Here is a 12165-nt window from a genome sequence, read left to right as displayed (position 1 = left end):
GGGTCCCAGGTGGCCATGTATGCTGGTTGCTAGCCTGTGCTGAAGCCTGTTCAGCCAAGTCTTCTCTACTGTCGTTGCCTGCACTGCAAGTGAAGGTGAGATTGTAGCACTTCACTTGTAGTGTAGCCAGACCTCACCTCACTATCTATTGTGTTGTCAGCTTTAGCGAATTTATCCTCAGTAGTGTGATTTTGGCCTCTGCTAGAGCCAGTTCCCCTTTCCTTCTCCTCCTCCCCATCACCCTGCTTCTCCCCTTCATCCCCTCTTTCTGCTCACTCTCTTCCTCCTCCCCCTTTGCCCTTCTCCAGCCTGTCTCTTTCTACACTTCTCACCCTTCTCCCTCTTCTCTGTGCCTCCTCATCCTTCCCTTTCACCCTTTCTCTTCCCCCTCTGCCCCTTGCTCCACCTCCCCTCCCCCATCTTCCCCTTATCCATTTCTACCTTTCCTCCTTAACCCTTCCCCTTAACCTTTTCTCCCTTCTCCTCCTTCTCCTCTTCCTTGTCCTTCCCTCTCATCTCCCTTTCTTTCCCCTTCTCCTTCCTCAATCTCTCTCCTCTCACCCTTTCCCTGATCCCTTTCCCCCTTCTTCACCTCCCCTCTCTAGCCTCTCTCTCCTCCTCGCGTCCTCTTCCCACAGAGTCTCACGCCTTCCCCAGCTCCTCCTTTTCCTTCCCCTGTTTCTCTCCCATCTCCTCCGCCTCTCCTCCCACCCCATCCTTGTTAACCCGTCACCTTACTTCACCCCTTCCGGGGTAGGGAGATAGGAGAGGGGAAAGGAATAGAGGGAGAGTTGAGTGTATGGAAAGAGGGAGGGGAGGGGAAAAGATGGGGAGAAGTGAGAGGGAAAGGAAAAAGGGGGAAGCTGTGGGAAGGAAGAAGATGGGGTAGACGGGAAAGGGTGGGGGAGGGGAAAGAGGAGAAAGGGAGATGGGGCCAAGCAGGGGAGAGTGGAAAGGGGGTCACAGCTGCCCCTTGCCCACCCAGCTCAGCCCCACCCTATCTCACCTCTGATTGGAGGGGATGTAAAGTGTGTGGTGGAAATGTGGCTCCAGGCATGTCTATGTTGTGGGCTGTGTCTCAGGGAGAAGAGCTGCAGGGAGCTTGGCTGGTTTGCAGGGAGGGCTGTGTGGGGAGAAAGGGGGCTCTGCCCTGGGCTGTCACAGACCCAGAGACAGGAAGGGAGATGGAAGAAAGGGGAGAGCAGGAAGTGGGGAGGAGGAAAAGATAGGGAGAAATGGAAAGGGAAAGAAATGGGAGGAGGAGTGGTAGTGTGGGGGAAGTGAAAAGCGAGAGGGAAGAGATGGGAGGTGAAAATGGGAAGGAAAAGGAGGGAGAATGGGAAAGGATCAGAGAAGGAGAGGGAGAAGTTAGAGGGGATGGGGAAAGGAGAGAAGGGAAGTTTTATCTGTAAGCTCTGGCTGCTCTGTAGTGCTCCAGAGTGGGGTGAAGCAACCAGAGCGTACTGGTAAATCTGTTTGTAAGAGTTAAAGTATAAAAGTTAACTACTCCAAAAAATTATGTAAGTCATACTTCATCTCTTCAGATCATGAGAAATATCCCACAGGAACATTCTCTGCGGTTTTTGTATGAATTTTTTAAATTAAAAAACCCGTGGAAATTGCCAGATAAAAATTAGGTTAATCTGGATTCAGGTTGCGAGTACATGTCAGTAATTGAAGGTAAGCTTCATTACAGTGATGATGTACTTGTTCTAAACCATGCGTCCAAAACAGCCCTCTTGCACTGGGAGCAGGGCCGGCTCCAGACCCCAGCGCGACAAGCACGCGCGTGGGGCGGCACTTGCCAGCAGGGGCGGCAGATTGGGCTGGCAGACCTGCCGCAGTCACGGCTGCGGGAGGTCCACCGGAGTCCCGGGACGACCGGATCCGCCGCAGGCGTGACTGCGGACGGTTCGCTGGTCGCGTGGGTCGGCTGGACCTCCCGCAGGCGTGACTGCGGCAGCTCAACCGCAGCCGCCGGACCAGCGAATCGCCCGCAGCTGCGGGAGGTCCAGCCGAGCCGCGCGACTAGCGGACCCTCACCAGTCAAGCCCGCGGGAGGTCCGCTGCTTCCGGGGCGCCTCCCGCGCCTGACTGCTTGGGGCGGCGGAATATGTAGAGCCGCCCCTGACTGGGAGCTAGATTTTCAGTGATGCACACCCATCGAACACATGCCAGAAGAGCACGCTGAAAGTTGCCCAGAAACACACACTGTTTATACACACATTTCTGCAGGAGGCACGTAATGGTGAGATTTTCCTATGGTGACTAAATCCAACAGCCACAGCAGGGGTGGGTCAGGGGGTGTATTCTGGCACTTACACATGTGTTATACGTCCATTATCTGTAAACTGTGAGTAGGTGTTTAATGAGACACCTGGGGAAATTGGGAGGTTTCCATGCTGCATGTTATCAGGGTTGCAATTAGAATAATTCCTTTTAAGCTCTGAACACTGCCATATCACAGCAACTAACAACCCGAGGTCAGCTGCGCTTATGGGGCTGAAAAGGGGAAAATGTTTTTCTTACAAAGAACATTTTCCAAAGTTGCAAGAGAAAGATTTAGCCTCCTTAAGGTTATAGAGGCAAAGCTACCTCCTTCACACACACACCTGATTTATAGACCATCTAAAAGCATGCAATGGGGGCGTCTAATATGCTAATGAAGGGAGTGGGTGGAACAGCAAGGATTTGAGCACATCTAAAAATGAAAATGCCTAACAGTTGCAAATTGGCTTGTGCTGAAGTCATCTAACTGGGTTGGCGGCAGTTATGGGTGGGGACATTTACCACTAGACATCTCTATGCATCTCTTTCAGCCAGTTTTCATTACACACATGCCTCTTGTGCTAGAGTAAAAAGTCATACATCTCTGGCGGTGGCTAGAGTTTCAGGCCAGGGTTGTAGTTAGATGTGCATAACAGAGTCTCCGAAGATGAGACTTCCTAAATTTCCCTCTCTCTTTAAATAGCAGGAGAAAACATCCAGTTTCTGAGCTGTGAAACATGAAGGATATGTCTACACTGCAATTAAACACCTGCGGATGGCTGGCATCCGCTGATTTGGGCTTACAGGGGTTAGGTTGTAGAGCTATAATATTGCAATATAGATGTTAGAATCATAGAATATTAGGGTTGGAAGAGACCTCAGGAGGTCATCTAGTCCAACCCCCTGCTCAAAGTAGGACCAACCCCAACTAAATCATCCCAGCCAGGGCTTTGTCAAGCTGGGCCTTAAAAACCTCTAAAGATGGAGATTCCACTTCTTCCCTAGGTAACCCACTCCAGTGCTTCACCACTCTCCTAGTGAAATAGTTTTTCCAAATATCCAACCTAAATTTCCCGCACTGCAACTTAAGACCATTGCTTCTTGTTCTGTCATCTGCCACCACTGAGAACAGCCGAGCTCCATTCTTATTGGAACCCCCCTTCAGGTAACTGAAGGCTGCTATCCAATTCCCCCTCACTCTTCTCTTCTGCAGACTAAATAACCCCAGTTCCCTCAGCCTCTCCTCATAAGTCATGTGTCCCAGCCCCCTAATCATTTTTGTTGCCCTCTGCTGGACTGTCTCCAATTTGTCCACATCCCTTCTTTAGTAGGGGGGACCAAAACTGGAAGCAATACTCCAGGTGTGGCCTCACCAGTGCCAAACAGAGGGGAATAATCACTTTCCTAGATCTGCTGGCAATGCTCCTACTAATACAGCCCAATATGCCATTGGCCTTCTTGGCAACAAGGGCACACTGCTGACTCGTATCCAGCTTCTTGTCCACTGTAATCCACAGGTCCTTTTCTGCAGAACTGCTGCTTAGCCAGTCGGTCCCCACCCTGTAGCAGTACATGGGATTCTTCCTTCTTAAGTGCAGACCTCTGCACTTTTCCTTGTTGAACCTCATCAGATTTCTTCTGGCCCAATCCTCCAATTTGTCTAGGTCATTCTGGACCCTATCCCTACCCTCCATTGTATTTACCTCTCCCCACATCTTAGTGTCATCTGCAAACTTGCTGATGGTGCAATTAATCCCATCATCCAGATAATTAATAAAGATGTTGAACAAAACCGGCCCCAGGACCAATCCCTGGGGCACTCCGCTTGATACCAGCTGCCAAATAGACATCAAGTCATTGATCACTACCCATTGAACCCGACGATCTAGCCAGCTTTCTATCCACCTTATAGTCCATTCATCCAATCCATATTTTTTTAACTTGCTGGCAAGAATACTGTGGGAGACCGTATCAAAAGCTTTGCTAAAGTCAAGATACATCACATCCACCGCTTTCCCCAGAGCCAGGCGCTGGCATCCTCCTCCCTCGTGGGGTCCCAGAGCTCAGGCTCCAGCCCGAGCCTGAATATCTACACTGCAGTTTTACAGCCCTATAGTCCAATCCCTGTGAGCTTGAGTCAGCTGACATGGGCCAGCTGCTGCTGTTTAATTGCATATTAGACATACCTGAAGAAGCACCTTTGCCCTTAGTTGGCTATGGCCATGTTATTTACACATTTCACTGTATCTCCATACATGCGGTACTTGGTGTTGCCACTATTGTGTTGATATGGGATGCAACGAAGATCCTGGATCTAAATATCTCTAAACTTCTGGTTTGTGCAGTGGCCCCTCTCTTTATAGTGGCTTAAAGAAAAACCCTGGATCAAGAACAGCCCTGAATGTTGCGTGTTTGAAATCCAGATCTGATTTTTTCAGCTTGAGCCCTATCTCTTTTATTGTCCTTTTTGCGTGTCTTGATAGTTCAGTCTTGAGCTAATGCTCTTTTGGTACATGAAACGATACTGAAAGTGGCTGTATGGCCATACATTTTCATACAGTGCCTAGGGTGTAGGCAGGGCTCTTGTAATAAATTGAAGAGAGGTGCAGTGGTTAAAGACCCCGTGGCAATTAGGCATTGGAAAAACTGGTTTGCATGAGTTAATCTGTAGAGGGGACAAATGAGACAGGGTGTGCTGAAAGGAGGAGAATCGCAGATAGAGGATAAAACCTTACACAATATCCTGCAACCCGAGAAGTAGCATATCCGAAAGGGGGGTGAGAGGGAAGGAATGCAATTAATGCTGTGACAGGTGGAGTTATATTGTGACTGGCATGTTATGCACCTCTTTGTGATACTATAGTGCATGAAAGACTGATACAGGAAGGGGATAGGCATGAGTTCTCAATCTCAGGTCTGCGGACCCCTAGGGAGTCATGAACAAATGTATGGTTGAGGATGACCAACCTCTCAATTTTTTTTATGGCTAGATAGGAGCGGTTTCTGGAAACTATGTAGGGGCGGAGGTGAATCCCAAAACTTGTTTTCTGTTGTAATATGCGGTCGGTGTTTGGAAAAGTTGTGAACCACTCAGGGGGTTAGGGAAAGAGATGTGAGGATTAAAACAAATAAAAATAATGTGAGCCATACTGTATTGTGACAGAATTGTGGCTTCTGATATTTTTAAGCAGAAACTAGGAAGGGCAACAAGGGAACAGGAAGATGGTAGGACCAGGAGTCCCTGTTGGACAGCAAGGTGAGAAGTGGGTTATGAAGAGGGCTTTGACGGATGACAGTCAGAACATAGCATGCAAGAAGAGGGATATTGTCTGAGGTCTAGGGAGCAATGTATGAAAGGCACAAAGACCAGTGTGAGAGGAGGAGGCCAAGGGAGCAATGAGGAGAAAAAGGGGGCAGAACCCAGAGATCAAGGTGGTGAGTGATGGTAGATGAATAGGCAGGGCAGAGATCTGCAGAGCAGGACAAATGGTTCTTTGTGGAAAGAGGGAGAATCAGTGGAAGGACTTGAGGAGGGAGAGAAAAGTCATTTTGTCTGCTGAATGCTAGAGAGAGAGAGAGAGAGAGCCCGGGAGACTAGTAAGCAGGTTACAAGCCACGTTACAAGAACCTTGGTGTTAGTGTTTACTGGGATTTCAGTAGTGGACTTGGTGAAGGAGGAGCAGATTTTAAGTGTTACAGAGGGGAGGGAGAAGTGGTGAGATTTGGGAAGAGCTTCAGTGTAAGGAGAGTAAAAAGGAGTCATAGATAACCCCAGATTTATGTGCTTGAGTGACAGGGAAGCTAGCAGAGTTGTCAGGAGTGCTGGAGAAATGTGGGTGGTGAGAGGATTGGGGAGGAGAAGTTAGCATTTAAGTGCATGCATGTATTTCAGTTCCAGGATTAGCTGCTGATATGCAACAGCTCTGAGTTTGTGCATGCTGAATCCCTGCTGTCCAGTTACAAATATCCTGCAGCTATTCCCATTTGCTGCAGTTGTGCACTGACCAACCATGCTGCCTATTGTTGGGATTTTTCAAAAGCACCCAAGTGACTTAGGCTCCTATGTCCCATTAATTTAGGGATTAATTGTGTCCATCAAGAGCAGGTATGTGGAATAAAAAGTAACTTTTCTCACCATAGCCACACTTTAAATTATTCCCCATTTAGAAATAGTTATAAGACTGATATGGTCTATCATGTAAAAATGACACATACATTAGTGATATCCTTATACAGCATGAAATCAGAACAAACCAACTGAAAGAGAGTCCTAACATCTCAGACTCCCCCATTGTGTTAATCATTCCACATCCTAGAATTGTCTTGTTATCAGGGAACTTGGATTTGGTACCTTGTTACAATATTATCAACTTAATTGTCGTAATAAAATCACTTCTGGAGCCAGCAACAGATCCCACCATTAGGCTGCCCCATATTAACTATACAGGTAAAAAGAAGAAATTGGCTTTAAAAGAAGAAAGCCTCATTTACCTTGATAAACATTAAAGTAATTTACAAAAATAAACTGGAGATCATATATTCATTGCAAAGTATTGTATTATTCTTTACCCTCAACTTGTCAGTAACTGAGTGATAAGATTTCCATTTACACATTTAATGTACACCTGGAAATAATGTAGAACACTGCTGACCTCTCAGGTGTCCATGAGAAGGGCGTTGTGGCTCCTGCTCTCTGGGTTGTCCAGTGAGGTGCAGACCTCTTTGCAGGACCTCCCGTTTGATGGCAAGGCTCTGTTTGTGGAACAGACAGATATAAAACTGTATGGCCTGAAAGACTCCCGCACTATGCTTTAGACTCTTGGCCTCTATATTCTGGTTCCGGCTAGACCTAAGTTTAAGCCACAGCAGGCTCCCACCCAGGCCACCCACTCTAAATACGAGCCCACTTATAAAGCACTATCTCCAGTGCCTTCCTCGTGTCCTGGTCAGGCCAGTTTCTCTATGCCTTCCCCCCGTTCCCGCTGATAGGCAAGGTCCTGGAAAAGATAAAGACGGACAGGACCTGCGTCCTCCTGATTGCCCCGGCGTGGCCCAGGCAGCATTGGTACGGGACTCTCACGAGCCTGGCGGTCGCCCCGCCATGGCCGTTGATGTCCTGCCCAGACCTGCTCTCCCAGGACCAGGGCTGCCTCCTCCACCCCAACCTAGCAGCACTCCACCTCATGGCATGGATGCTTAATGGTTAGGCTGGGAGGAAAGGACATGCTCGGAAGGGGTTCAGCATGTCCTCTTGGAAAGCAGGCTACCCTCCACGCACCACGCCTACTTGGCAAAGTGGTCTTGCTTTTCCTGATGGGCGGATGACCAGGGTGTTTCCCCCGTGGCTGCCCCGATCCAGCTCATTTTGGACTACCTCCCTCACCTTAAAGCCCAGGGCCTGGTGTCCTTTTCCATCAAGGTGCATTTGCCGGCCATATCGGCCTTCCACCAGCCGGTCCAGGAGCACACGGTGTTCTCCCATGCTATGAATGGCCAATTCCTTAAGGGATTGGATCATCTCTTCCCATAACTTAGTCCCACAGTGGGACCTGACCTTGGTGCTGGCCCAGCTGACGGGCCCCCCGTTTGAGCCGCTAGCTACATGCTCCTGGTTGCACCTCTCATGGAAGGTGGCCTTCCTGGTGGTGATCACGTCGGCTAGGCCCTGACCTCCAAGCCCCTGTTCATGGTATTCCATAAGGATAGGGTCCAACTCTGCCCACATCCTTCATTCCTCCCGAAGGTGGTCTCCACTTACCACATGGATCAGGACATTTTCCTGCCGTCCTCTGCCCCAAGCCCCATGTGTCCAGTGACGAGCGCCGCCTCCACACGCTGGATGTGAAACATGCTCTGGCCTTTTACCTGGAGCATACGAAGCTGGTCAGGAAGTCCTCACAGCTGTTCTTCGCCTCGGCCAAACGCATGAGGGGTCGGCCAATCTCCACTCAGCGGCTCTCCAACTGGATCACCTCATGCATCCGTACCTGTTATGACCTGGTGGGGATCGCCCCACCCTCAATTGTGAGGGCACACTCAACAAGGGCGCAGGCCTGGTCGGCCACCTTTTTAGCCCATGTCCCCGTTCAGGACATTTGTAGGGTTGCCACATGGTCTTTGGTTCACATGTTCACCTTGCATTATGCAATCATCTCCCAAACCAGGGAAGATGCCAGGTTTGTCAGGGCTGTTTTCCATCCCGAGACTTTGTGAACTCCTACCCACCTCCATCAGGTATAGCTTGGAATCACCTGTTGTGGAATACACATGAGCAATCACTTGAAGAAGAAAAGACAGTTTCCTTTTCCATAACTGGTGTTCTTCAAGATGTGTTGCTCATGTCTATTCCACATCTCACCCTCCTGCCCCTCTGTTGGAGTTGTCTGGCATGAAGGAACTGAGGGTGGGAGGAGCACGCAGCACCCCTTATACTGCACCAGGCAGGTGCCACTCCAGGGGTTGCGGGGGGCGCTCCCCCCCCTACAGGTACTGCTAGGGGAAAAACTTCTGGCACACACCTATTGTGAAATAGACATGAGCAACACATCTCGAAGAATGCCAGTTATGGAAAAGGTAACTGTCTTTTCTCTATGCTGTCAGCAGCTCTGGCTCCCAGATGTGACAATTCCCGGTGGTGACAGCAGTCGCGGCTTCTTCTTTTTCCTTGTATTATAAAGCATTGCGTTTTAGCAGAAAGTTTAAAGTTGCCACTCAACCAGCAGGAAACTTACAGTGTCCCTCTGCTTGTCAGTTCCCACTCTTAGGGAAAGGAGCCAGTAGCAGAGACTGGGTCAGAGAACACAGACAGACTAGATTATGGCATCATCATTAGTACTTTGTGTCATTTCCTGTTTTAGGTAAATAAATAAGTTATCCTAGATCCTGCCTCGGGCTTCACTGAAATACTGCAGTCCTGGCCCTAATGGTGGCTGGTCCTGGGTCTGGCAAGGGGTGGAGGAGGCTGCTTTCTTTACTGAACGATGACCCCTAGTAGTGACTTCCCTCCCAGCTTTCAGGTATACTTGCTGGAACAGCAAACCAAGTGACTGAATTAGCAATATCAGTTAGCTGCCTGGCTCTTTCTTGACCACGTGGAAAGGCCAATTGGGATCACTGGTAGTCCACAAACCATAGTATGGGACCTGCCATTCTGGAGCCCAGTTAACTAGAGAATGGATGGTGTTAGAGGTAAGGCATGAGACTGATAGCTGGGAGATGTGTGTTCTATCCCTGCTCTGCCACAGAATTCCTTTGTGACCTTGGTGAATCATTTAACTTCTCTGTATCTCATACTTCCCACCTGTAAAATGGGGGATAATTATACATACCTACATCCCACAGGTTCTGTGGGGATTAATTAATTTCAGATCCCCTTAGATAACAGATGCTATGTAAGTGCCAAGTATAATTATTATTTATTGCTGAATCTGGAGTGAATTCAAAATTCACCCAGCCTTTGTTGTTCACTTTTAAGGCGTTGCCTACACTAGGAAGGTTTTGCCTGTATAATTATACCAGTATAACTATACTGGGAAAATCCACTAGTGTGAACACCGTTATAGCAGTATGAAAGGACTTTCACTGGTATAGTTTATGCCAAGTCCCCCACTTATAAGCATAGTTATACTGATATAAGTGTGTTCACACTAGGGCTCTGTCTACACTGACACTTTCATTGTTAGAACTTTTGTCACTCAGGAGTGTGAAAAAACAGCCTCCTGAATGACAAAAGTTTTAACGATGAAAAGCACTGGTGTGGACAGCGCTTCATTGGCGGGAGGTATGTTGGTAAAAATGAAACCCTTAACTGACTTAGCTATGCCGATAAAACTTTAAGTGTGGACCATACCTTCCTGTAGAATGGGTTTATTATTTCTGTTTCATCAGAGTACTGTGCATTTTCTTTCTCTTTTATTTTTTCCTAGCTCACTGCTCCAGCATTCTTATAAGTAACTGCTGGCCAGGTAACCATCTGTTAATGAATAATTCTTGTGTTTGTCTGATATTGGCATTGATCTGTTCCATGTTTTGCCACATAGCATCGTTTCCTGAGTGGCTTGTTTGGAGCTCTTCATAATTACCGTATCGTGTTTATAATTACATATCAAAGGAAAAGAGAGAAGAAGTGCTCCCGTTGCAAATAGCTTTCTGAGTACAAGTAACATCAAGCTGGATCCTGTGGATGTGCTGAGTACATTTCATACCCACTGAGTTCAGGGCAAGTGGAGGGCACTTATCTCCACACAGTGCCCTTTGAAAGCTATTCAGTCCCTGTGGTTTTAATAAAATAGCTCCAAAAACTGCATTCACATCAGCCCACAAAGAAGTTAATGATTAACACTGATAAGAGCTCTGATTACTTAACAAGTTAAAATACTCTAAAGTCAAGTGAACCACTGGGAGATTTTGGTATATCCAAATCTCTTGCGAAAGCCTGTAGCTGATTTATCCGCCAGCTTCAGACCCCTGAGCAGCAGAACAGCCCAGCCCTACGGCTGTATGCAGGGCTTTTTGGAACGGAAAATGAAGATGAAAGCCTGCAGTCCTTTCATTGTTGTCATCCTGGCTTTGACTTTTAGCAGTGACTGTACAGGGACGGTAAGTGTGATTTTCTTGTGATTTGGAATGGCTGGTCAGTGCACCAAAGGCTGGACATGAAACGACAGGCGCCAGATACTTATACTTGGGTTGATTGGGTAGAGCTGGACGGCAGGCTGAATTACACAAAGCAAGTTAGCTGACAAAATCTTTCTTCATGGATAATTTATCTGATAACTTTGTGGAAAATCAGGTATCATGTCATGCTAATAATACTACAATGGCTATGCATATAAGAGTCCTTTCACCTACCAGTAGGGTGGACAACAGCAACCCCAGCATGTAATACACTGCCCAATTATCAAGGGAGGAGCACACAAATGCCAGGGATCTGTAATGCTCTTGCCGAGCAGACAGGAGCACAAGTTATAAGGTTTCATCTATAAGACCCACCCCGTGCATCAAACTTCATGGATCTTTACCTCTAGATTGCCCTGCTGGGATCTGAACATGTGCATCTACTGGAATGTAGGTATTTCACACTTGGTGCTCAGGCTACTAAGCTTTCTCCTGGCGCAGGTCCTGATACAGCAAAGCACTTATGCATGTGCTGAACTTTCAGTGCTTCTATGCTTAAAATTAAGCAGCCCATACATAAGTGCTCTGGATCCGGGCTCAAACCAGTAGTGGTTAGAAGTGGGGCCATTAGGGATTAATGATAATGCTAATATTTGTGTCTATATATTTTTAAAGAATTGGCTCAGCCATCTAACTGCACATAGCTAGCCTAGGTAACCACCTGTTCTCACCTCTGTTGCTGGTGTCCTCCCCCACACCTTTCAACAGTGTATTACATGTTCTAGTTGCATCTTCTCTTGGACTGTAAGCATTCCAGGCCAGGGAATGTCTCTTTCTATGTGTTTCTACAGTGCCTAGCACAAAGGGCCTCAATCCTGATTGAGCCACTGGGTGTTGAATCAGGCCTTAGGTTGGGAGGTGATGGAGCTGTTGTAGGCTCCAGAGTGTGGAACTTGTTTCTTCCTTGCATCCATCTAAGCTTTTCCCTGTAGTAATAAACATCTCAAGCTGCTTTTTTAGAAGAATCGTGCTTGGTTTCTTCTTTATTAACTTCCTTCTATTTCTCCCCCTTCCTTATGTGCCAGTTCCCTTGACTGATATTGAATTTATATTATATGGATACTGTATTTTAATCACGGCTTTATTGTTGTTTGTTGTCCTGAGTGCCTTTGGTGGTGGTGGCACTTTATATGTCCTACTATAATTTCTTATTTCTTGTGGCTGATTAGAATTAACATATTTAGTTTTATCGGTGTTCATTTCCTGGTCAGTGAGCCCAAA

General features: G+C 47.5%; 1 protein-coding gene across 1 annotated transcript in view; it reads left to right on the top strand.

Annotated features, from left to right (window-relative positions):
* The first annotated feature begins 10708 nt into the window (after positions 1–10708).
* Positions 10709–12165, top strand: part of HGFAC (HGF activator) — a 68649-nt gene continuing 67192 nt past the window's right edge. Inside the window, exon 1 of the mRNA XM_039539233.1 lies at positions 10709–10866. Within this exon, the coding sequence (XP_039395167.1) occupies positions 10768–10866 (99 nt within the window). The 5' untranslated portion in view covers positions 10709–10767. The remainder of the gene's footprint in view (positions 10867–12165) is intronic.

The sequence above is a fragment of the Mauremys reevesii genome, linkage group 5 (assembly GCF_016161935.1).
Source record: "Mauremys reevesii isolate NIE-2019 linkage group 5, ASM1616193v1, whole genome shotgun sequence".
NCBI lineage: Eukaryota > Metazoa > Chordata > Testudines > Geoemydidae > Mauremys > Mauremys reevesii.
Note: the sequence above shows the minus strand (reverse complement) of the source record. Positions and strands in the feature narration are given on the sequence as shown.